The 25,751-nt window shown below is 40.3% G+C and overlaps 1 protein-coding gene across 6 annotated transcripts in view; it reads right to left on the bottom strand.

Moving 5' to 3' along the window:
* Nucleotides 1–14,637: 14,637 nt before the first annotated feature.
* Nucleotides 14,638–25,751, bottom strand: part of ARHGAP36 (Rho GTPase activating protein 36) — a 31,516-nt gene continuing 20,402 nt past the window's right edge. For 2 of the 6 annotated variants that reach the window (XM_055106485.3, XM_008967157.4), the window contains exons 2-12: nucleotides 22,599–22,757; nucleotides 21,287–21,352; nucleotides 20,548–20,783; nucleotides 20,110–20,302; nucleotides 19,836–19,891; nucleotides 19,453–19,603; nucleotides 18,781–18,929; nucleotides 18,428–18,604; nucleotides 18,091–18,188; nucleotides 17,852–17,958; nucleotides 14,638–15,890 (exon numbers count right to left, since the gene is read on the bottom strand). In XM_055106485.3, coding sequence (XP_054962460.1) covers nucleotides 15,733–15,890; nucleotides 17,852–17,958; nucleotides 18,091–18,188; nucleotides 18,428–18,604; nucleotides 18,781–18,929; nucleotides 19,453–19,603; nucleotides 19,836–19,891; nucleotides 20,110–20,302; nucleotides 20,548–20,783; nucleotides 21,287–21,352; nucleotides 22,599–22,757 — 1,550 coding nt within the window. In that variant the 3' untranslated portion in view covers nucleotides 14,638–15,732. Of the gene's footprint in view, nucleotides 15,891–17,851; nucleotides 17,959–18,090; nucleotides 18,189–18,427; nucleotides 18,605–18,780; nucleotides 18,930–19,452; nucleotides 19,604–19,835; nucleotides 19,892–20,109; nucleotides 20,303–20,547; nucleotides 20,784–21,286; nucleotides 21,353–21,945; nucleotides 22,526–22,598; nucleotides 23,502–25,410; nucleotides 25,697–25,751 lie in introns of those variants that run through there. The other 4 variants (XM_034949988.3, XM_008967156.5, XM_034949989.3 and 1 more) reach the window with 4 other exon arrangements.

Below are 25,751 nucleotides of genomic sequence, written 5' to 3'. Positions count from 1 at the left end.
GTGATTGATGTGTTTATGGCCTTGAGTTTGGCTCTTTTGTAGGGATATACATATAAATAAATGAAATAGAATTGAGAATCCAGAAATAAACCTTACACATATTGTCAGTTGATTTCAACAAGAGTGCCAAGACAAGGCAATGGGCAAAGAAAATGGTGAAATTTGACCCCTGCCTCATACCATACACAAAAATTAATTCAAAATGTATCATATACGTAAATATAATAAGACTTGAGACTATAAAATTATTAGAAGAAAACTTAAATTTTCACGAGTTTGGTGTTAACCAGTGGTTCCTTGACTATGAAACCACAGTACAAGTGACAAAAGAAAACATAAATTGAACTTCATTAGACCAGTACTACCTTGATCCAAAACCAGATAAAGACACATCAAAAAAGGAAAACTATAGGCCGATATCACTGATTGATAGTGACGCAAAAATCTTCAACAAAATACTAGCAAGCCGAGTTTGACAATACACTAGAAAAATAATTCATCATGACCAAGTGGGATTTATCCCTGTGAAGGATATAATCAAGGAAGTAAATCAAGGAAGTAAACACACAACCCATAAGATGGGAGAACATATTTGAAAATTATATCTTTGATAAAAGACTTGTATTCAATATTTATAAAGAACACATATCTTAATAACAAAGAGACACACAGACATAATATGAAAATGAACAAATGCTCTGAATTGACATTCTTCTAAAGAAGATGCACAAATGGCCATTAAACACATGAAAAGATACTTAATATCATGAGTCATTAAGGAAATAGAAGTCAAAAGCACAATAAGATACCACTTCACACTCACCAGAATGGCCATAGTAAAAAGAAAACAGAAAATAATGAACAATGGCAAGAATATGAAGAAGCTGAATTCCTCGTACATTGTTGATGGGATGGGAAAATGCTGCAGCTACTTTGGAAAGCAGAGTGACATTTCTCCAAAATATTAATCACGAAGTTTCTGTTTGACCCAGAAATCCCTCTCCTAGGTGTTTACTCAAGAGAAATCAAACATATATCTGCACAAAAATGTTCATGGTAGCACTGCTCATAACAGCCCAAAGTGGAAACAGTCCAAATGCCAATCAGCTAATGAAGAGATTAGTAAAATGTGATATATCCATAAAATAGAATATGTAATGCCAATAAACAATGAATGTAGTACTTATACATACTATAACATGGATGAACCTTGAAAATATGTTAAGTAAAAGAATCCAGTCACAAAAGGTCACACATTTTAAGATTCCCTTTATAGGAAATGCCCACAATAGGCAAATTTATAGAGATAAAACTTAGATTAGTGTTACCTAGGGCTGAGGATAAGAAGGAATAGGGAATGACTGCTAAGGTGTATGACTTTTCTTTTAAAAGGGAGGTAAATGTTCTAAAAATTGGGTAGTGATGATGGTTATACAACTCTATCAATTTTCTAAACCATTAGATTGTGTACTTCAAATGGATAAATTTTGTGGTATATGAATCATATCTCAATAAAGCTGTTTTTAAAAATGAAAAAAGGAAAGCCAAAATGGCTACATTAATGTCAGATAATGTTAATGTTAAGACTAGCAATATTACCAGGGATAAAAGGGCCTTTGTATACTTACGAAGGGGTCAATTCACTAACGAAACAATTCTAAATGTGTGTGTACCTAACATCAGAGCTTCAAAAATAGATGAAGCAAATACAAATCTTAAAACAAAATAAACAAATTCACATTTATAGTTGGAGATTTCAGTACTCTTTCTACAAGCACAGAGAAATAAATATGTGCAGTATACAGATTACTTGAGTTATACTATTAACCACTTGTCTTAATATATACACAAAATACAGCACCCAACAACAGCAAAACAGTTTCAAGTACACATGCAACACTTGCCAAGATATACTACCATATTTCTGACTTGTAAAACAAACTTCAACTAATTTGAAGGATTTGAATCAGACAAAGTATGTTCTATAACCACACAGAATTAAATTAGAAATAAACAACAGAAAGATATCCAGAAATCTTCTAAACAGTGTGAAATTAATAAATATTTCTGATTTTCCTTTTGAACAGGAAGGAGTAACAGGGAGCAAATTTACCATCCCACTTGACATGACTAAAAACAATCAATGTATATGAAATAATGGTTCTCAAGACATTGAATGTCATGCAACAAAGGACAGTGATCCCTGAAAGACAGAAAATGAATGAGATGAGCCAACAATTGTTCCAGCTTGCTGCCTGAAAGATGTACCAAGGTGCAGTGCAGAGGATAGAAACCCAGGTGTTGCCCAGAATCCAGGCATTCTCTCTGAGTTGAGGAGTTAGACCTAGAAGTCCTAGGAGTCCCAGGTAGCTAAAGTTCACAGGGCAGAGTAATTGAGAGGAGAGAGTCAAACAGATAAAGAAATGAGGAGATCTGCAGAGTGTCCTTATTCATTGCTTAGATCAGGGCTGATGGATTTGTGCATGTAAGAACCCAAAGGGATTATAGAAATAGTACCTCACATTCACATAAGGCAGAAAATAATTTGTGTACCTACCACCAGAGTGAAAGACCTCATAATTCATGGGACATAGAGAGGAATACTCAGAAGGGTCTTGTCTGAGTAGTGAAGAAAATGAACCCTAGACTAAGTGCTGTTCTGGTCTACCTGGAAGTTTAAAAGGAAGACATTAAGTACCAGCCTTTTTTCAAGTAATTTAGCTGCATCCTAGAGCAAAGCTCACAAATAGTTATAGGAATACAAAATATACAACACCTACAAGTCAAAATTCACATCTGGCATCCAACCAAAAAATTACAAGATGAACAATGCATCAGGAAAACACTACTCATAATAAGGAGAAAACTCAGCTAATCAGAACAGACACAAAACTGGCACAGATGAGAAAATTAGTACATAAGAACATTAAAATAGTCAATTTGCCTGTATCTCGTGTTCAAGAAGATAGAGGAAATACTGAATGAACACGTTAGCTGGAGAAATGGAAGATACAAAAAAGATCCAAGTCTAACTTGCAGAGATGTAAACCACATTGTCTGAGGTGAAAAATACAGTCAATGGGAATAACAATATATCAGACATTCAAAGTAAAAGATAAACAAAGATAAAGATACAGAAATTAAAACTCTCCAAAATGAAATACAGGGAGAAAAGAGATGGAAGTAAAATGAGGAACATCATTAAGTTGTGGGATAATTTAAAGTAGCCTAATATATATGTGATTGGAGCCTCTGAAGAGGAGGAGAGAGAGACAGAAAACTAAATATTTGAAGAAATAATAGTATAAAACTTTCTAGAATTGGTGAAAACTACAAAACCACAGATCCAGTAACTTTAGCATGTCCAAGCACAACAAAGATGAAAAAAATACATTAAGCACATCATAATAAAATTAACCACAGTAATTCATGAAAACAAACTCTTAAAATAAGCCTAGAAAAAAGACACATCATGTAGAGGAAGACAGGTAAGGATGATAGATAATTTCTTTTCAGAAACCATGAAAGCTATAAGACAGTAAAACGATATGTTTAAAGTACTGTAAGAAGGACAAAGTAAATCCACAATTCCATACCCAGCCAAAATGTGTTTTTTTAAAAGGGATAAAATAACATTTTAGGATACAAAAAAGCTGAAAGAATTAATCACTGATTACATTTTGCACTAAGCAAATTGTACAGGAAGCCCTTCAGGTGTGTATCTATAAATATGGATATGCACAAAAGAAGGAAAACCACTGGGGTTTTAGCATATTAAAAGTAAAATACGTGACATTTTCAAAAAATTGGGAGGGAGGAAATGGCATATCTTAGGATTCTTATGTGGCAGAGAAAATATGAATATGGTTCCCAGGATCTCTACTTCCTGTTTTTATGTCCTGTGTAATCCACTCACCTTGAGTTTAGGTGGCACATGTGATTTGCTTCTAACTGGTAGAATACGACAAGAGTAATGGGATATTACTCCTTTAGTGAGGTCATGTTATACGGCAAAGATGATAAGCTGCCTCTCCTATCATTATATTGTGTTATAAAAGTCTTACCAGACTGGTAAGAGAGATTTTCTGCTAGTTTTAAAGAAGTAGACGAACATGTTATGAACTGCCTATAGAGATAGTCACATGGGAAAAAAAAAAAATTGAAGGTGGCCTCTAGGACCTTGGGGACACCTCCAGCTAAGGTAAGAAACAAAGGCCTTTAGTCATACAGTTGCAAGGAAATTAATTAGGCCAACAAGTTTAATGATTTTGGAAGCAGATTCTTTTCTAGTTGATTCTCTAGATGAAAATATAATCAATCAAAACCTTGATTGCAGCCTTTGAGACCCAGAGCAGAATATCTCATTAAGCCATGCCTAGATTCCTTACCCACAGAAACTGTGAGAAAATAAATGTGTGTTGTTGTGTGTCGCTGCACTAAAGGTTGCAGCTAGTGCCCCAAGACAAGAAAAATAAGAGGTGAGTCTTTATTGCAGACCCCAAAGGAATAAGGAAGACTTTATTCACAGATACCACAGTCATCAATGTAGAAAAGCCAACCAATTTTACAAAACAAAACTATTATGACTGATAATATACAAATTCAACTTCCAAAATTTACTTTTATTTCTATATACTAATAATGAGTAATCATAAGTTAAAATTTTTTAAAATACCATTTACAAAGGCATCAGAAATGTGAAATACAAATAATTCTGACGGCAGAGCTGCAATATTACTGAAAACTATAATATGTTGCTGACAGATAATAAAAAAAGACCTAAATAAGTGGAGATTTACCTTGTTAGTGGGTCAAAAGAATCTCAGAATTGATCTACAGATTCAATGCAATACCAATCAAAATCCTATGAGACTCCTTTCATTAAGCTGATAAACTGACTCCAAAATTCCTATTTAAATGCAGAGGACCAAGAATATTCTAAACAACTTGGATAAAGGAGAATAAACTTGGTGGCTAAGACTACTCAATTTAAAGGTTTATTTATAGTCATAAAGATAGTATGATACTGACATAAAAATAGACAAATAGATCCTTCAAACAGACAAAATGTAGAAATACAGAAAAAATGAATTATTAACTGATTTTTGATAAAGTTATAAAGGCAATTCAGTGAAGAAATGGTAGTCTTTTCAATAAATGGTGCTAGAAAATGTGACTATCTGTATGGAAGAAAAAGATAAACTTCAATCCATACCTTATACTATATACAAAATCAACTCAAGGCTAGCGGTGGCTCATTTCTGTGATCCCCGCACTTTGGGAGGCTGAGGTGAGTGTATTACTTGAGCTCAGGAGTTCAAGACCAAGCTGGGCAACATAGCTAAACCCCATCTCTACAAAAAATACAAAAATTAGATGGTTGTGTTGGCACACCTGTAGTCCCAGCTACTTGGGATACTGAGGTGGGAGGATCCTTTGAGCGCAGGAGATCGATCCTGTAGTGAGCCATGATCACACCACTGCACTCCAGCTTGGGCAACAGAGTGAGACCCTGTCTCCAAAATATAAAAATAAAAATAAAATTTAAAAATCAACTCAAAATAAATCATAGACAGAAATAAACAAACTAAAAATATATTTTTTACATTTTGTTTCTTAATATGATATATTAATTACATTGATTGGCATTACTAGTCAATAGGGAAATGCAAACCAAAACCACAAGAAAATGCCATTCAGACTCACTGGGAGGGCTATAATAAAAAAGTCAGATAACAAATATTATTGGCAAGGATATGAAGAAATTGGAAATATCAGACATTTCTGGTAGGAATGCAAAATGATGCAGTCACATTTTTCACAAAGTGTTTGGCAGTTTCTCTAATATTTAAAGTTACGGTTACCATATGACGAGCAATTCCACTCCTAGATACATACTTAAGAGAAATGAAAACATACCTCCACACCAAAACTTGTATATGAATGTTTATAACAGCAATATTTAAAATAGGAAAAACTGGAAACAACCTAATTGATCCTCAACTAATGACTGAATAAATTAAATGATAAAAAATTTCTAGGAAACAAAAAACAAGAATACAGGACCAGGAATAGGGTGACGCAAGTGAGGAACTGAGGGTGCAAAATATAAGGACATCCTCATTCTCAGGGACTTGCACAACCCTCAGCATGAGTTCTTCCTTAAATTTTGTGCCTTAGGCGCCTCATCTCCTTCCTCTAATGTCGACCTGAGAGAGACATCTTGTGATCTTGGATTAGGCAAAGATTTTTTAGAAATGACACCAAAAGCAAGATTCATAAAATTTTTTAAAATGATAAACTAGACTTCATTAAAATTTTAGAAGTTCTGCTCTCTAAAGGGCACAATTGAGAGAATGAAAGTCAAGTCACAAACTAAAAAATAAAAAAAAAAATCCAGATTGTACAAAGAACTGTCAACATCCAATCCAAAATCTTAGTTAAAAATGGGCAAAAGATTTGAACAGATACATGATGAAAGAAAGAGGAAAAATACAAAAAATTGCTCTACATCATTATTTACTAGGTGCATGCAAATTAAACATGGTATAGCTATACAATTAATTGTTATTCAGCATTAAAAAGGAATAAAGTTCTGATACATACTATTAATACATATAACATAGATGAAACTTAAAAACATTATGCTACATGAAAGAAGCTGGTCACAAAAGATCACATATTGCATGATTCCACTTACAAAAAATATCCAGAAGAGGCAAATCTATTAAGATAGAAACTACTTTGGTTGCCTAGGATTTGGGTGATGGGGAGGATAGAGAGTGACTGCTAACCGCTACATGGTTTCTTTTTAAGGTGATGAAAATATTTTTATTTAAATTCTGGCAATGGTTGCATGCCTCTGAAAGTATACTAAAAGCATTAAATTGTACACTCTAGATGGTAAAATGTATATGAAAATTATATCTAAACAATTATTTCAAATAATCATGAGATTTCTGCTTAGGAAAAGCACATAAATCTTTCTTTCCAAACTCCTGCACACTAAGGACAACTATAAACTCTGGAAGTAACTCAAAAGACAACCAAAGAAAAACTCTGAAAAGTGGAAGAGGAAGGTGTCTTGGTTTGGGACCACAGAACTAGGAAAACGAAATGGTAGCCAGTCATCTTATGACCTCTTATCCAACAGAAAATGGTGACCCAGGCCTGCCATTTCCTCACCACCAGCTTGGCAACGGAAGGTGGTCATATAAGCTCATTTTTCCTCAGGATCAAATAGAAGTGCTATCTATAACAGATGAGCCAGACAACACTGCAAATCAATAAGAGAAAAATCTCAAAACACTTGGAAACTAAACCAAACTAAACCAACCTTGGGTCAAAGAGAATATCTCAAAAGAAATTAAAAATGTATCAAACTGAATGAAAATAAATACTCGCCATATAAACACTAGTGGTATACTGTTAAAGCAATGCTAAAATGAAAATAGATAGCATTTAATGCTTACATTAGAAAAGAGTAAATCAATAATCTAAGTTCCTACCTAAAGAAAGTAGAGAGGAGAATAAACCAGATGCAAGCAGAAAGGAGGAAATAATAAAGATATCAGTATAAATAAAATTGAAAACAGGAATATAATAGAAAAAAATTAATGAAATAAACAGCTGGTTCTTTGAAAAGAGCAATAAAATTGAAAAATCTACTACAAGATTGACAACCAAAAAAAGAGAAAAGACACATATTACTAATATGAGGAATGAAACAGACTATCACTATAGACCCTGCAAACATTCAAAGGATGTTAAGATAATACTAAGAACAAATTTAATCTCATAGATTTTGCAACCTAAAAGACATGTAACTAATATTTGAAAACCCAAAATAAAATAATCTGAATAGTTTTATAATAATTAAATAAAATTCTTTAATTCATAATTTTTCATAATTTCTAAAGTTCCCAAAAAAGAAATCTCTAGTCCCAGTTGGTTTCACCGGAGAATTCTACCCAATGTTTAAAGAAGGACTAGCACCAACTCTATACAATCTTTTCCAGAAAACAGAGGAGGAATTACCAATTTCCAATGCATTTTATGAGGCCAGTATTATCTTGATACCAAAACTATATAAAAAAGTACAAAAACAGAAAGTTACGGATCAATTACAGATCATTAATCTAGGCATAAGAATTCTCAGAAAAAAATAGCATAGTGAACTCATTAATGTAAAAATAAACAACTTAAATACCATGACCAAGTAGAATTTATTCCAGATACGTAAGCTGGTTCCATATTCATAAATCAACCATTGCAATCCATAATATCTACAGGCTAAATGAAAAATCATATGATCATATCAACAGATGCAGAAAAAATATTTGACAAAATCCAAAATTCATGATAAAAAGCAAAAACCTCTTAGCAAGATAGGAATAGAGACGCACAATCTCAACTTAATAAAAAGCATCTATTATACAAAAGACCTACACCTAACATCATAATTAATGGTGAAACATTGAACGCTTTTTCCTCAAAGATGAAGAAAAATGCAAGGATGTCCTCTCTCACCACTATTATTCAATATAATATTGGAAAGTCTAGTCATTGCATTTAGATAAGAAAAAGGAATAAAATGCGTATAGATTAGAAAGAAAGATATAAAACTGCCATTATTTTCAATTGACATGATTAGCTGCATAGAAAATTTTCAGGTAACCTATTAAAAAACACTCTCTTAAAACTAGTAAGTAAGCTCATCAAGGTCACATAAGACAAGATCAGCACACAAAAATCAATCTCTTTTCTATATACTAACAATGAACACGTAGAAACTGACATTAGAAATGCAATATTAGATATGTCTGGTTCCAGCTCCAACGTATAAACAGGTTGGAAGTTGTCACTTCCGTCCTACAACAAGAAAAAGCTGGACAAACTAAAAATCGACAACTTTTCTTGACCCATCAGATAACTGAGGTCACAGGGCAAACTATCATCCCTAAATCTGGAGAGAAAGGCACGTTCAAAAATCTACAGCAACTGAAATCTGCTTAACTAAAGCAAAAGCTACTGGAACCATAAGATGGTAAAAACATTTAAACGGTAGTTCTGAAAAATTGCTAAAAGGCTGAGTGTGGTCTAGTATGAGAGTCAGAAACTCATAGGATCCACAGTCTTAGGAGGATCCTCACATTTTTTAATCTACTTTCCCTTCTAGGAACCCCATCAGGTTCTTACAATGAGGATACAGGATCCAAGAAAAGTCTCCTTATGACACTGGAGAGATAATAGAAGAGTAACCTTCCTGAAATACATCTAGAGCCCTCTCCATAACAAATGCTAACTCTCCAACATAATTCTGAAACTTTATCCTAGCTGAGAGAGGAGAATTCATCTGCCCTCCCGCATCTTCCAGCCTTCCTGTCTCACCTGAGGGAAAAATAGTAAACAAGGGTCAGACTTTTGAAGAAATAGATTGGAAACACTGCAGGCAAAGAATGGAACAGGAGGCAGGAGGGGAAAAGCTCTATCATTAAAGAAACACTTGTAAAAGTCACATTCCAAAGACACAGACCCATTAAAAGAGAGATGTAATCAGAAGATTATAAAATATCCCCCGATTCACACCTTAACACCATACCAACAGGGCTCCAGTATAATAATAGTGAGTTACAATTGAAAGAGCTGCAAGACACAGACTCTCTCTCAGAGGAGTACTTAGGAAAGCACAATGTTAATTGGGGAGACAAAAACAAGAACATAGAAAAGTTTAAGCCTGAGGCACCAATAGTTACAGAAAAGATTAAACAAAGCCCAATTCTTGCCAGATTAACATGAATCCTCAGACTAGAGGTTTACTTACCTTAATTCCTGACATCAGATACAATATGTTCAGCTTTCAACAAAAATTACAAGGCACACCAAAAGGCATGAAAAATCATAGTCTGAATAGACAATGCAAGCATTAGAACAAGACTGATACAAATATTGGGATTATCAGACAGGAATTTAAAATAACTATGGTTAATATGTTAAGGGCTTTAATCAAAAAAAGTAGACAACATGCAAGAACAGAATAATCATGTAAGGAGAGAGATGGGAATTCTAAGTAAGAATTTTTAAATGCCAAAAATGAAAAAACACTAGCAGAAATGAAAGCTGCTTTTAATGGGCTCATCAGTACATTGGGCACGGCCAGGGAAAGAATGAGTAATCTTGAAGATAGGTCAATAGAAACTTCTTAAACTAAAATAAAAAGAAAAAAAAGAATGAAAAAAGAAAAGAGCATCCAAGAACTATGAGACATTTTCACATGATGTAACATGTGTAAATAGATTACCAGAAAGAGGAGAGAGAAAGAAACAGAAGAAAGATTTGAAATAATAACGGTACATCAATTTCTAAAATCGACGATAGACATCAAGCCACACATCTCGGAAGTTCAGGTGACACCATATAAATTGCCAAAAGTCATACTTAAGCATATCATATTCAAACTGCAGAAAACCAAAGGTAATGAGAAAGTCACGAAAGAAGCCAGAGGGGAAAATACTTTGCCTATAAAGGAAGAAGGATAAGAATTACAGTGGACTTATCACCAGAAATCATGCAAGCAGTGGCACAAAAGCAATTCAATGGGGAACAAATAGTCTTTTCAACAATTGGTGCCAGAGCAATTAGATATCCACGTGAACAGACATTTCACTGAAGACTATACAGATGGCAAATAAACACATAAAAAGATGTTTAATGTCATTAAGCATCAGAGAAATACAAATTTAAACCACAATGAGATATCGCTACACAACTATCATGATGGCCAAGATAAAAAGAAATAGTGACAAGACCAAATGCTAGCAAGCATGCAGATACATTGCTGGTGTGAATATAAAGTTGTATAACTACTCTGGAAAGTGGTTTGTCAGTTTCTTATAAAACTAAACATGCAATTGTGTACGACCCAGTAATTGCACAGCTGGGCATTCATCCAGAAAACTGAAAACATATGTCCACTCAAATTCTGTACTCGAATGTTCATGGTAGTCTTATTTATAATCGCCCCAAACTGGAGAAACAACCAAAATGTCCTTCAGTAGGTGAGTGGTTAAACAAACTATGGTACATCTATACCATGAAATACTACTCAGCAATAAAAAGAGATGAAGTACTGCTACACACAACCTGGATGAATCTCAAAGTAATCATGTTGAGTGAAAAAAAAAGCCACTCCCAAAAGCTCACATATGTATGATTCCATTTATATAACATTCTTGACACGACAAAATTACAGAAATGGATAACAGATTAGTTACCAAGGGTTAGGAAAGGGGGTGGTGGGGATGAAAGGTAGATTTGTCTATTTTGCTATAAAAGAGCAACAGGAGGAATTCTCATGGTGATGGAACATTGCTGTATCTGGACTGTATCAATGTCAGTGTCTTAGTTGTCATATTGTACTGTAGATTTACAAGATAGTACAACTGGAGAAACTGGGTAGAGGATATTCAGGACCTTGCTGTATCGTTTCTTAAAACTGCATGTGAACCTACAATTATCTCAAATAAAAATGTTTAATTTAAAATATATAAGTAAAACATCAAGAGATGGTGGTGTGGTGGTGTCACTGAGACCGAGGAAAATAAGTGTATTACCAATGTTTACTGAATGTAATAATAGGTTATTGGTGGTGACTTTTGCCACCATTTTATTAGAGTAGTGGGAATAGAAGCCTGATTGGTATGGACTGAAGAATAAATGGGAGGTGAGAAGGAAGATAGAGACTGGGCGTGGTGGCTCACGCCTGTAATCCCAGCACTTTGGGAGGCTGAGGTAGGTGAGTCACTTGAGCTCAGGAGTTCAAGACCAGCCTGGTCAACATGGCAAAACCCCATCTCTACAAAAAATACAAAAAAAAATTAGCAGGGCGTGGAAGCATGCGCCTGTAGCCCAAGCTACTTGGGAGGTTGAGGCATGAGGATGGCATGAGCCCAGGAGACAGGGGTTGCATTGAGTCACAATCATGCCACTGCACTCCAGCCTGGGTGACACAAATGAGACTCTGTCTCAAAAAAAAAAAAAAAAGAAGGAAGATACAGAATAGAATAGACTCTTCTTTCAATGAGTTTGACAAAAAGAGCAGTATAGCAATTGTTACAGGGTGATGACGGATCAAGGAATTGTTTCTAAGGATGAGAGACACTTGATCATGAGAATATCCTGAAGTAAGTGAACTAGTAGACAAGAAGAGATTCAAAAATCAGGCAAGAGAACTGAGATAATAGTGTAAGCAAGGTTTTAGGGGTGGGGGTAATGGAGAAGGAAAGCAGAGGAGAGACAGAGCAAGGGAAAAGAAACTAGAATAGGAACTTCTAAGCTGAAGGAGTGCTATATAATAAGAAGTAGTGCTATGCAATATGAAGTGAGAGTTAGTGAAGCCAAAAAGACCTTTGTAGGTGTAGGGTCAAGGAGCTGAAGTTAACCTCAATCTCCTTTATGAAGTAGGAGTCTGAGCCATTGTATGGGGTGTGGTGAGGGTAGAGTGAAAGGGGCTGTTGTTTGAGAGGAGTGATGAAAATCTTGGAGTACAGATAGGATGAAAATTGGAGAAAGAGATGACCTAGGGTGTGTGAAAGGATTGCAAGGTGGCCAGAAGGGCCAGCTGAGGTTGGAAATTCTTGGGGTGCTGCTCCTTTCTCCCACAGTGGTTATTATGGAATCAGAGAACACATTTGTTTGGAAAGACCAAAAATTGGAGATAAATAGTGCAGATGTGGTATTTGGAGGGCAAGGGGATGATAAGGCAGTTAATACTAAATCAATATGCCCCAAATTTTGTCTGGACAGGGAAAATAGTGAAGACAAAAGGAAGGTCTTGGGTACTGGACCCCTCAGGGAAGCCAAAGAGCAAATGGCATGGACCCAGCCTTCATTAGAAGATTTGGGCCTCAGTGGGATATTGGAGTTGAAGCCACGCCCAGTGATGCCAAGTGACTGGGAGTGGTTGAGGTACTAAGAAGTTAAAGGTCAGAGAGGTGTGAGGCCAGGGTATATGGGGTAAGACTTCCATGTGTACATTGTTGGTGGCACCCAGAATAAGGACAGGACTTGGAGTGTCAGGAAGCCTGTGAGCTGGGTCCTTACAGTGTGGAGAACAGCAAGGATAATGCCCACATCTACGAACACTCTCAGGCCCAGTCCCTGAGGCTGGTTAGGAATTGGCACTGGGAAGAAATGTAAGATTAGGAGAAAACCTGGTTTCAGGGAAGGCCAGAGAGTGAAGGCAATGTTTTCAAATCTACTTTCTTCTTTGTTATCTGGTTTGTTTTGAAGCTGAATGGTGAAAGCACACGTAAACTTTTCACGGGACATATTTTACTTTTTTGACCCCATAAAGTCCTGGAAATGCAGTCAGAAGGTCTATCTGAATCTTACTCCCGGATTTCTGACCTTTCCCAAGTCTGAGCCCTAGTATGACTATTCACATAACAAGAAGGTTGGAATGGGTGAGCTCCTACATTTTCTTCTGCCTCTGATATCTGTAAGCCCCAGCTATAACTGCTAGAATCTGCCTGAAATATCAGTTATTGTCTAATAGCCTGTCCTTTCTGGAGAGAAAGGACCTACAAGGAAGAAACCTGAAACTTGCTTGTTGAAAGCCCAAACCCCAATATTAAATTAAATGATGAATATAAAGTTTTTAACAGTGTCAGACACTTTGGAAGACCTTGATATGTGTTAACTATCAGGATTATTATTATTTACAAAATTTATTAGTGTAGGAGGGGACAATGCTATGAGTCTGCAGTCTGTAAAGCTCTATGCAAGGAAATACCCTAAAGCAAAGTGTGTAAAAATAAATAACACAAACCATTCCACTTTCTAAGGCCCTGTATCTAACATGGAAAATTTCCAAGTATGTCATGAAGCCATAAGTTTTCAAGAAAGGTTGCAAGTTTTATCAGTCAGACAGCAGTATGTTCTTCCTCTGACCCTTGGAAGTCATATGTCTGCCTATGTTTTTAGGATTTTATTTTTCACTGATTCGGGGGAACTTCTCAGTTGAAAATACCTAGTGGTCTCCTCATTTATTCCCCTCCCTTCCCCCTTATAGGCTCTCCTCTTAAGCTTCCTTTGCTTCCCCTACTTCTCTTTCATCTCCCCTTAACCTTTTCTACTTTAATAGTAATACTTCCACCCCCTTTATTCCATTATAGCCCTTCCCCTTTATTCTATTTTACTTCCCTTTATTCCACCTCACCCCCCCATTTATTCCACATCAGCCCCTCCCCTTTATTCCATATCATCCCCTCCCCTTTATTCCACCTCACTCCACCCCCTCATTTCATGTCACCCCCCTTCCCTTTATCCCATGTCATTCCCTCTCTATTCCATGTTTCCCCCTCTCATTTATTCAACTCTATTCCCTCCCCTTTACCCCACATCACTCTATCCCCTTTTACCCACTTCACTCCCTCCCCTTTATTCCACATCACTCCACCCCCTCATTCCTTGTCACCCCCTTCCCTTTATCCCATGTCATCTTCTTCTTTATTCTACATCACCCTGTCCTGTTTATTTCTATTCACCTCTCCTTTACCCCTTCAGCTCTCTAGTCAGAGCTTCCCAACTCACCCCCCAAATTAAAAAGAAGAAAAATACAATAAGCCATGAATATGCTGCTGTCACAATACAGATGTTTATTAATGATTAAATGCCAGAGAAGTTTTAACAATCACAAATCTTTGAGCTCAGCAGTTGTTACCCATTAAATGATCAATTTCTATCCCTCAATACAATACAGTCTTCATTTTATGGACCTTAGCAGTTGTTATCCATAATATCAGCTGTAATTCTGGATCATATGCAACCCATATCTGTGTGTTACCAGAGCATGTCCCACAATTTTGTACTGTCCTGTATAAAGGAATTACAGAGACGATAGTTAAGAACATTTGTAATCAAGTGACTTTACCTACTTGGAACTATATGTCCTTACCTAACTAGCTGTTTTGCTGACAAGAGGGTGTAAACACCAATTGTCTTTAAAGCAGATCCAGGCAATAAAATCTAATTTTTCCTCTAACTTTGGATCCCAGAAACACTAATTAGATCTACACTTGAGGTTTCCCTGTTGGCGTGACCTGAGCAAAACTGTACAGAATTTTGGGAGAGGCCATTTGGCAAGCCATTGGTCTGAATAATTTGGAGGGGGAAATCCTAAGGTGGTGGAGTTGCTGCGTGGACACGGCTATGGGTTGGTGTGACATGATTTCGCATTAATTGTTTGTCAGCTGTCAGTAGGCTGACCTAACGTTCTAGCATGCCTCTTGAGGGCCTTTCCAACTGAGCTCTCTGGAGGAGGGTAGGAAAGTCAGGGAAATCATGCAATCCCATTTGGGGAAGGGAAAGCATCTCAAGATTTGTGAGGTTCCCTGGGAAAGGTGTTTACCACAAATGTCACATCAATTAAAGGAAAGTCTGCAGAGAGAGAGAGAAAGCCAAGATCAGGGGTAAAAGAGAAAGGCAAGGTAGCACCGGGGAGCTTGGGCATGACACAGAAACATCGCTGCTTTTACCAGCAGAAGAGACCAAGCATCCCCAGTGAAGGGGCTGGCAGTGTGTTTGGAATTCTCATCCTGACCCGAGCATCAGGTGGAACTCCTTCTTACCTTCAGATCTTTACCTTCAACTCTCTCCTTAATGTTTCCTGTGACATCCCAGATGTACCCCCACCCTTTTCCCCTGTCTGGCACCTTATAGAAGGAAAAACATCTAAGGAAAGAAGTAGCTGACGCCAGTTTTGGCCTCCTTCTCCCGGGGCACACGGAGCAATGGGCGGTCTTGCTCCGGAATGGAAGGGTTACCCGCTCCTTCCTCATCGTCATGGGAACGGGCAGTGCCGGGAGGCACAGCTGGCTCCTCAGAGGAACCTGAAAAATAGTAACAATGTTAACTCCTTATGTTTCTAGACTTTATACTTTGCGCAGCACCCAAGGCACTAAGACCTAATTTTGAGTTTCAAATACAGTATGAGGCAAGAAGGTAGGACAGGGATGATTATCCCCATTTGACATATAAGAATACTACAGCCTGACAGCAGAACACAGATCTCTGAATCTAGGACCACTGTGGGAACTGGGAAAAGAGCTGAGTTAGGAAAGAGAAAGAGTAAGACAGATACCCTGCGCTCAGAGGGAATGGACAATACCACCAGGGAGACAGGTAAGAGGGCGACCTCCTAATAACCACCACCACCCTACAAGTAACCTGACTAATTTTACCAAGCAAATGAGTAACAAAGCTAGAGCTGAAAGCTTACAGCACTGCATGGAAGACAGAAAGCAGGTGTTGCCCTTCAACACCTCTGGTGAGGACTTGTAGTCCATGACTTGGCCAGGCTGAGACTTGTTTTTAAGGAGAGTGGTATCTACAGGGAATGCAACATCTGCATCTTTATGAAACTGAATTGCTTTTGGATTCTGAACCTCTTTAGAGTTGAAATCTTTAGGCATTGGGACTTCTTCCACATCCATGACTTCTTCAAGATTGACAGCCAGGTCTTGTGGAGGGTCTGGAATTGTATTGAGAATGGAGACATCATCAGTTTCTGGAGCCATAGTGGTAACTTCTTCTTCTTCAAATGCATTGGCTTGGTCTTTCTGATAATCTTGAACTTTGTTGTAAATCTGGGCATCCTTAGGTTTTGGAGCCACATAGAGAACTGAATCTTCTTCAAGACTAGGGCTTTCTTCAGAGTCTTGGTTTCCACTAACATCAGAGGCTTCTTCACGTCCCGGAATTTCTTCAATATCTGAGGCTTCTTCGGTGTTTGGGACTCCACTCACATCTGAGGATTCTTCATGGTCTTGCATTTCATCAAAATCAGAGACATTTTCAGGGCCTGTGACTACATGGAGAGCTGGGACCTCTTCAGGGCCTGCAATTCCATTGGTCTCTGGAGCTTCTTCATGGTCTGGAATTTCTTCAGTGTCTGAGGCTTCCTCATCATTTGGGATTCCATCAAAATCTGAGACCTCTTCAAGACTGGGATCTTCTTCAGGGTCTGAGAGTCCATTAAGCTCTGGAGATTCTTCATGATTTGGGATTTCATGTCCACCAGGGGCTTCTTCAGGGCTTGGAACCACATAAAGAGCTGAGACTTCTTCAAAATCAAGGTCTTCCTCAGAGTCTGAAATCCCATTTACCTCTGGGGCTTCATAGTCTGGGATTTCTTCAGTATTTGAGGCTTCATCATTTGGAACTTCATCAACAGCTGGGACATCTTCAAGACTGGGATCTTCTTCAGAATCTTGGATTTCATCATTATCTGAAGCATCTGCGTGGTCTGGAATTTCATTGTTTGGGATTACATCAAGATAGGGAGCTTCTGCAAGGTTAAGATTTTGGTGGTCTTCAAAATCTGCTCCTTCTTCTAGGTCATGGTTTGAGTTTTCTCCAGGGTTCAGGATTTCTTGCACATCTGGGGCTCCTTCAAGGTCTGGGACCATATCAAAATATGGAATTTCTTCAAAGTCTGGGATCTCAATGAGTTCTGGAATTTCATTATCTGGTTCTAGAATATCTCCAAGGGGAGGAAGATCATCAAAATTTAAAGTATCATTATCATCATCATCATCTTCCTCATCAAGCTCTGGTATTCCTTCAAGATGTGGGCCCTGAATCTCAAAGTTATTTGGGATTTCTAGACCTTGAGCTTCCCCAAAGACTACTCCTTGATTAAGATATTCAAATACTAGCTCTTCATCTTCCTCAGAGGACTCATCTTCCTCAAGGGGCTCATCTTCAGCAACGACCTGGCCTTCAAAAAGGGCCTGACCTTCAACAAGGGACTGACCTTCAGCAAGGGCCTGACCTCCAGCAGGGAACTGACCTTCATCAAAAGGCTTGCTTTGAGCAAGGACAGCAGCCCGGGCTTCAGCAGAGGTTTCCACTGGATCAGAAAGTAGTGCATCCTCTTCCATCTTTATGCGTGCACTCCTGAATGGGAAGGATTTTGAAAAAGTCAGTTTGTGTACTTGCGTTACTTAATATAAAGATAGTCTGGAGTTGGAAAACCCCATAGGAGGAGGTGCTTCAGGCTAAGCATAAACAAACCCAAAAAACACTCACTGGATCTTCCTCAAGTTCCTGCGTCTGATAAAATCAAGTGCTTCCGGGCTGGACTTCCACACGCGCTTAGCAACCTGCCTCTGAATATGGGGAGGCACCTGAGGGTAGAATTAGCAACATTAGCCATCATTACACAGCACCTTTTCATTTATACTCATCTCTTTCAGGTACCTAGGACTAAAGGTACCAAGGCCAGCTAATGTGGGAGGAATTTCTAGACTGGACGATCTTGTGGCTGCCTGTTTTGGCTACCCTCAAAGATGCAGGTACAACTGTGCCTTGCCTTGTGAACAGGAGACGGATGTGTAAAACAAGTGCATCCAAAACTTGCACCTACCTGGAAGAGGACATCCCAGTTATCAATCATGGCACGGACCACATTGACAGAAGCAACATAGTGATCAATCCCCAGCTTTGTTTTCCTGGACTCTCTCTTGCCAAACTTTCCTTTTTTCAGGAGAGCAGATCCAAACACCAAGGCCAAGTTAGTGGAAGTCATACGGTTGCCTGGGACCTAGGCAAAGGAAAGCAGAAAGTGATTGACGCTGAGGTAGTACTGGGAGTTGTACAAATGAATATGTCTCTTTTTATTCTTGTTTCTCTCTCTCCTCTCCATCCACCCTCTTGCTGATATACTCCCACATATGTCCCCTACTACAGTTTTCACTACTCTTTCCAAGATCTTTTTACCAACTCTCCATCAATGCCAATTGAGTCCTCGCAGTTCTCAGTGATTTTATGCAGGGCCTTCAGCAGACGCTCCAGGGTATCACTGTGGCAGGGTGGCATCAGGTAGACCAGCAACTGCAGGGCAGAAAGCTGATCCTGGGGCTTTAAAGCTAGAAGAAGGAAAACAGGGGCTGTCTCAGGGGGATAGTCTTGGCTGCAGACTGATACCAAGGGAAGTGAGATTCTGCTTGAAACTTGCTGGCAGTTATGGAGAAAGTACCCAGGCATCTTGCCTTTGCTCATTTCCAAAGCATTTGAGCTCAGGAACTCTGAAAGCAAGAAGTGCCCCCATAAAAACCAGACGTCCTCTACAGAACCTGGGTGGTTTTTTTTTTTTTTTGACCTGAGAGGGCACACATATCTTCAAGAAGCTCTAGAGAAATTTCCAAGCAACAGACTTATAATGGAACATTTAGAAATACAAAGAAAGTAACCCAAATACGTTTTTTATTAAAATTTTATTTTTAATTGACAAATAATAATTGTATATATTCTGGAGAGGTTTTTAAAATCTTCTTATGGTCATTTTGCCTTAGTTCTTCGAAGTCCTCCAGCCTGAGCTCTGTCCCTAGAACCCCTAGACCCCAGTAATATTTCCTTTCCTTGCCCTACTAGGGAGGTCAGAAGACTCACTTGCTGTCAGGAGGAATGACATGTACAGATCATCTGGCAGCAGAGAATCCTTCATGTCACGGAAAAACTCCTTGAGGAGTGCAGCCACATCGTGCACATTCTGATTGTCATCCAGCACTACATCCAGACCTTGATCAAATTCTTCACGGAGCTAGGAAAAGGAGAAGACAGGGACTGTCTGCCTGGCCCACCACAGCTCCATCTTGGTCATTCCTTCAACAGGTTCCAGTATTCAGTGGAGGTAGCTGGCAATATGGTGGGCCTGGGGGCTACAAAGAAGACCCTGCTCCTCCCCCCACCAGGTAGTCAGGTCTATGGGGAAACCCCACCTCCTCCTGCTCTTTCTTATTGGAGGAACAAACATGTAAACATAGCCAATTTACCTGACGCACTCGCTGCACGGAGTATTCAAGGGTAAAAATCCCCACTGCGCTTAAGCCTGAAAGAAAAGACCAGGGGATGCTAAGCATCTCTGAATCCCTTTCCCATGGCATTTCTCTTCTCCCCTCACCCCCTACTGCATCGCGACCTCCACTGGGTGTCAGGGGAATGTTATCCAAGCCCTTCATCCTCGACCTCTTTTCTCCCCCCATTTCCAGAACATCCCTCCTTTCCCTTTGCTTCCTTCCTTGATTTACCCATTTGCAGCTCCCTTACCATGTTTTTCAATGAATTGGCAGCAAGCCTCAACAACCTGGGGGATTTGTTTCGCAATCGGATTGAGACTCATCTTCCTTTTGGATCCCAGAAGTCGTTGGCCAATTGGAAAGGAAATTTTTGAAAGCTGCAGGGTCTGCAGCAGCAGGGCTCCGTCTTCCAGCTCAGCCAGACTATCCACAGACACTGCACCCTGTGGAGAAATCCAGATTATCTTAAAACGGGAAATAAAGAGAGTCAATTAGGACCTTCCTGAGTACTGTATGTATGACATTCAGGACAAGATACATTCCCTTTGTGGCAAGCCAAGGACACCACTTCAACATATTGTGTTCAGCTCCCCCCTGCCTCTGAGGGCACAGGCCTTGATCCTCCGGCCTCACATTCCTGCATACCTCAGGAGAGGCCCCTGCCTGAAACCTGGAGGGTTTAACTCACTCGACGCCCACGGCGAGTGAACTCCCGGGGCAAGGTGGGCTCATTCCGCCTGCGACTGAAAAAGCGCCGGATGCGGCCAAACACCCTTCGCACCACGTTTCCCCGACGACGGCCCGCAGCCTGACCAGTGGCTTCTTCAACCTGCATCCTGGCTGTCAGTTCAAGATGCTTGCGGCGGGTAAACTCGTTCACCAGGACCTCTTCCAGGCTAATGCCAAATGTCTTGTGTGATACAGCTGGGGAGCCACGAGAGAAAGAATGAGAAACGTCAAAGCCTCGCAGCGCTTAAATCAGGAGGAAGCAGGGGCTGTAGCACTCCTCTCAGCAACCACCCGCAGCCAACCCCACCTCTCCAGAACCGCAGCGCCCCTCCCTGGGGAGCTAGCCAAAAAGACCCCGCAGTGGTTTGGCGAAAGGACTCAGCTCCACTCAACCACCCCGACGAGGCTCGAGGTCCCTGCCTTAAATTTTCCCTGGGGGTGACTACCTTGAAACAAAGAGGGCGATTTCTTCGGGTTGATCTGTGTGGGGTGAGTCCACCAGGAAGGTCTGAGAGGACCGCCCCAAGCACCTACAGCTACTGCGCCATTTCCTGATATCACCCCCTGTGGGGTTTGGGAGCTGAGGAGAGTGTCCCCTGGGACAGTGGACGCCACCCAGTCTCCAATAGCCAGGGCCACACTACACAGGGGGTTAGCATTCTATTTCTTTTCTAAAGAAAATACAAGAGCCCCCTCACCCCTCTGCTGTCCTCTCAAAATCAGAAACCACTTATCCAAGGTGTTCGGACGGTCAATAGGCAGAGCTACAGAAAGAGAAAAAAGAAAAGATACACTTACAAATAGGACTTAATAAGTGACTAAAACATCCCAATGCCCTGATCTGCAGCAGGGGGAGGGAGTGGCAGAGAGGCGAGCTCTGCCCAGCGGGCGAAAAGTAATTTGCTTTCTATGAGCCTCAGTTTCCCCACCTAACAACAAGGACAAGCCTATCTCACTCTTATCAGACTCCAAGAATTTAACCAAACCAGACATTCTAATGCGCCGCGTGCGCACCGCGCATCTTGCTACGCACCCGTAGTCGCTCAATACAACAATTAAAACATAATTTCCGGGGCTCTGAAGCCCCCAGATCACGCAACAGGAGAGGGGAGGGAGGGGCTCTCCTGCAGCGCCACCGCGGGTGAGGGTCGCCAAGTTACTGCGGGCGCGCTCGCACCAGGTTGCCGTCGGCTCCCTGCGCTGCGGTAGGAGAAGCGGCGACACCTGGCTGTCCCCGCACTCCGAATCTGGCATCAGTGGCTGCCAGCGGGGGCTCCTCGCCCTTTGCTTCGCTCAATTCAAGCTGCGTTCGCGGTGCGCGCCTAGCGAAGCTGCCACCCCCAGCACTTTCCAATACCTCTGGGGCGCGCCTGGGTCCGCGCTAACCGCCTGGGCTCCGCTGCCAAATCCGCGCGCTTACCCCTGAGATTCCCTGGTGCACTCGAACCTCGTCCTGCGCCGCGTCCTGCTCGCTCCCCGGCAGCCAGCTGAGGTGGGCAGTGCTAGAGGCGCAACTCCTGCCGCCGCCCCCGCGCCCGCACCGCCCTCCCGTTCACCGCCCGGCTAGGAGCGTCTCTCTCTCACGCACTGTCTTGCTATCTCCCTCTACTCTCTGTCTCTCGACCGCGCTGTCTCTGTCTCTCCCAGTTCTCTCCAGAGTGTCCCTCTGCGCTTCCGTCTCGCTCTGCCCTATTCTCGCACCGCACCTGGTGCGTCTGTCTCTTCACCGGCCCTCTGTCCACTTGTCTGTCCCTGACATCTGCCCGTCTGTCTTACTGCCCCCTCAACTCCCAGCCTTCGACCAAACTCAACTAATTTTTACCTCTTCCGCAATTCAACAAACAGCCTTCAACTCCGGCTTCTTCAGTTCCCCAGACGCCAGGAGAACTGATCAAGTCCGAGATCAGGCGTGAGCCCCTCCCACCCTGCCAGACCCCTAATCCGCCCTGTCCTGCCCGGAGGGTCCACTCTCCCGAAGGCGAGGATGCCACAGTCCGGGGTACAGCTTACCTCTGTCAGGTTTGAATTCGGAGAGGAAATGTCTGGCCACGAGTTCGTGGTAAGCAGTCTCTTGCAGCTTCAGACGCTCCAGCTCGGAGAGGCTGTGTATCGATACCATCTTCGTCCTGCGGTCGGGGTTGTGTCCTGGGGCTCCTCCCAAGACACTCACTAAAAAAATGAAGGCGGACAACAACAGCAAAGGGGGCATGATTCTGGGGCACAGTGCCCTTGCTGCCTTCAGAAAAGGAATGCAGCCACCCATTCTGGAATCGGATGATTATTAAGGCTGCATCATCCAATTGTCACTGGACCTGGTGGAGAGAACTATGGGGGTGGGGGTAGAGGGGGAGGGAAAACTGGGAGGCGGCTTCACCCTCAAGCAGAGCAGCCTCTGGTTGTTTTTGCTAAAAAAGAAAAAAAAATCCAACTTCAAAAATTCAGCCCTTAACAGATAGTCCAGGAAAAAGAAAACCTAATTAGAAAAAAAAAGTACAAAGAGAGAAAATAAGAAGAAAAAATAAAAAAGAAAAACATTTTTTAACAAAAGCACTTTGAAACAAAAATAAGATAGTATTTTCCATTAATTAATTAATTAATTAGAGCGTTTTTAGAGGTTTTTTTTTTTTTCTTTCCATGATGATACTCGATGCTGTCCAGGTTGGATAAAAAGGGGACTTTCATCTAGGTTAGGAGAGCTGCAAATTCAGACAAGTCCAGAAAACAAAATGGACACATGGGTCTAGAGCCAAAAATCGTCCCCAGGCCCTTTGACCTAGTAACTCCCCTTCTAGGAATCTATCCTAATAAAATCTTCCTACAGACAGGGAAAAGCATATCCACATAAACCATAATAGTAACAAAAAAAGGGAAAAAAAGCTAGCCCAGCAATGATATTAGTTATATAAATTTTGTAATGGCCACAGTATGGAAAAATTATGCAATCATTAAAGTCATATTTACAAAGAGTTTTTTAACAACAAATACAAAACACAGAATTGTATTAATTTTGATTGCAACTATGTGAAGAAAAACATGCATAAAAATAAAAGACTGAAGGAAATGCACCCAAATGCTAACAACATTTGCATTAACTGGTGAGATTTTGTTTGCCTGTTGCTTTTCTCTATTTACCAAACATTGTACAACTTCATTATATTACTTTTTCATAAAAAAATCATTTGTACCAAAACCAACAAACATCATTTCCAGACCATTTCTAGTGAGACTCCTTAAACAGAATTGGTATCAAAGTGGAGTTTGTCTTAGTGTAATGGTAAAACCTATTTTATATGTGCCTTCTCCATGATGCCCACTATCTTATACTACTTCCAGACTACAAAGCATCCCCCATGGGGTATGCCCCTACACCTCACACAGCATCCTTTCCCGCACATTCTCTATTACTCATTTGTTCACTCATTCATTCATTCATTAAAACAAAAACCTGTATTAATTGCCCACTTTGTGCCAGGCGCTAAAGATTGAAAGGATGAGCAAGGTAATACTATTTCTTTTTTTTTTTTTTTTAAAGATTTAACAGTGCAGTGAAGGAGATACACAAGTTAGCAACAATTTACAAAACCTTGTGATGTTAGACCTCCAAGATATAAACAAAGTATTGTGAGAGCAGAAAGGAGAAAACAGCTAAGTCTGCCTGGAGACAGAGGAGGGGAGCATCCAGAGAGAACAGCTTGTGCAAAGGAAAAGAGATGGGAGAGAGGTTGTCATATTCTTGAAGCTGTATAAAGGGATTGGAAGGAGATAAATCTGGATGGGCAGGGATGAGATCATGGATGGCCCTATAAGCCAGCTTAAAGAGTCGGACTTTTTCCTGAAGGCAATAGGGCTTTAGGCAGGGAGTGAAAGATTCAGAGTTGCACCTTGGAAAAATCACAGAAAGCCATGAAAAAGCCTGTTTTGGGTAGAGAGCTGGAAGTAGGTAGATGAGCCAAGAGGCAAGGGATATTGACACAAGTCAGTGTCACTAGGGCTGGAGTAGGGGACGAATCTCATGGATGGAACTGACAGGGCTTAGGGAACATCTTTAATTGCAATGGAAAGAAAACAATTTAGGATAGCTCCCAAGTTCATGGTTTGGGTACATATGGCTGGTTCCTGATAGAGAAGATAATTCAGGAGATGGGGAACTAAACCTTTTGCCAAGAAAGGAAGTAGTTACATACAACTTTACTGAATGTCTCTTTCCCATGGAATCTACAATAACATTCTATATATGATTTGGGGGGTGGGGAGCTTAAATTTCAAAGATCAGGCAATGCAGCTTTGGCAGAGAAAAGTTAAGTAACGGTTTATCATGCAATAATCTAAATAGATGAGCTACCTTCTGTCCAAAAAAAACAAAAAAACAAAAAACAAAAAACAAACAAACAAATAAACCATACTTGAATTTTGTCTCCAAAACTCTTTTGCCTACTTCCCTTAGTAGCCAGGATCACAGATGTCAGAAATAGGTGCAGTAAGAGAAAAGATGAGGAGTTTTCCTGTGGCTTTTGAACTAAACCAAGAGGAAAACACCTAGCATAGATATTAAACCTTCAACTGCAAAGCTCCATCCCCTGGACCCAAAGTGAACACCTAACCCCAACCACCAAACTGCAACTTGCAAAGTGACCATTTTAACCAAAGGCACATGCATTTAACCACAGTTCCAGACTAAGCCTCTAGCAATCCCCCATTCAAAATAGCAGGTCCAGAGCCTATTAGTCTAGGGTCTCATCCTGAGACACACAGCCTAGCTCTGGCTTAATTTCTCTAACATTACTCCCCTCTCCCCTTTCCCCAATCCAGACATCTTTTGTACCTGTTTTGGAGTTTCAGCTATTTCTTCTTATCGAAGCTTACCAGATCTGATCATCCAAAGAGCAGAGCTGGTTTTTTCACCCAAAAATAAGATGAAAATCAGTCCCTTCTCTCCCGCAAATATAAGGTAAGAACAAACAGTAAAATCCCCCAATCAACAACAGCCCCAAAAGGAGAGAGAGAGAAAAGCCTTTGAGAGATGAGTCAGCCTAGATGCTTACAATTCCGAAGGAAATCAAAGGCCTTAGAATAAACCGTTTGTCATTGCCTCCCTGCTCCAGCACACAGGGCTAAACTTAAGAGCAGTTATATGCTGCAGTTCTAACAGAAAAATTGGCATTG

This window comes from Pan paniscus, chromosome X (genome assembly GCF_029289425.2).
Source record: "Pan paniscus chromosome X, NHGRI_mPanPan1-v2.0_pri, whole genome shotgun sequence".
In the NCBI taxonomy this organism is placed as follows: domain Eukaryota; kingdom Metazoa; phylum Chordata; class Mammalia; order Primates; family Hominidae; genus Pan; species Pan paniscus.
The sequence above is the reverse complement of the archived record's forward strand: the minus strand, read 5'-3'. Positions and strand labels throughout refer to the sequence as shown.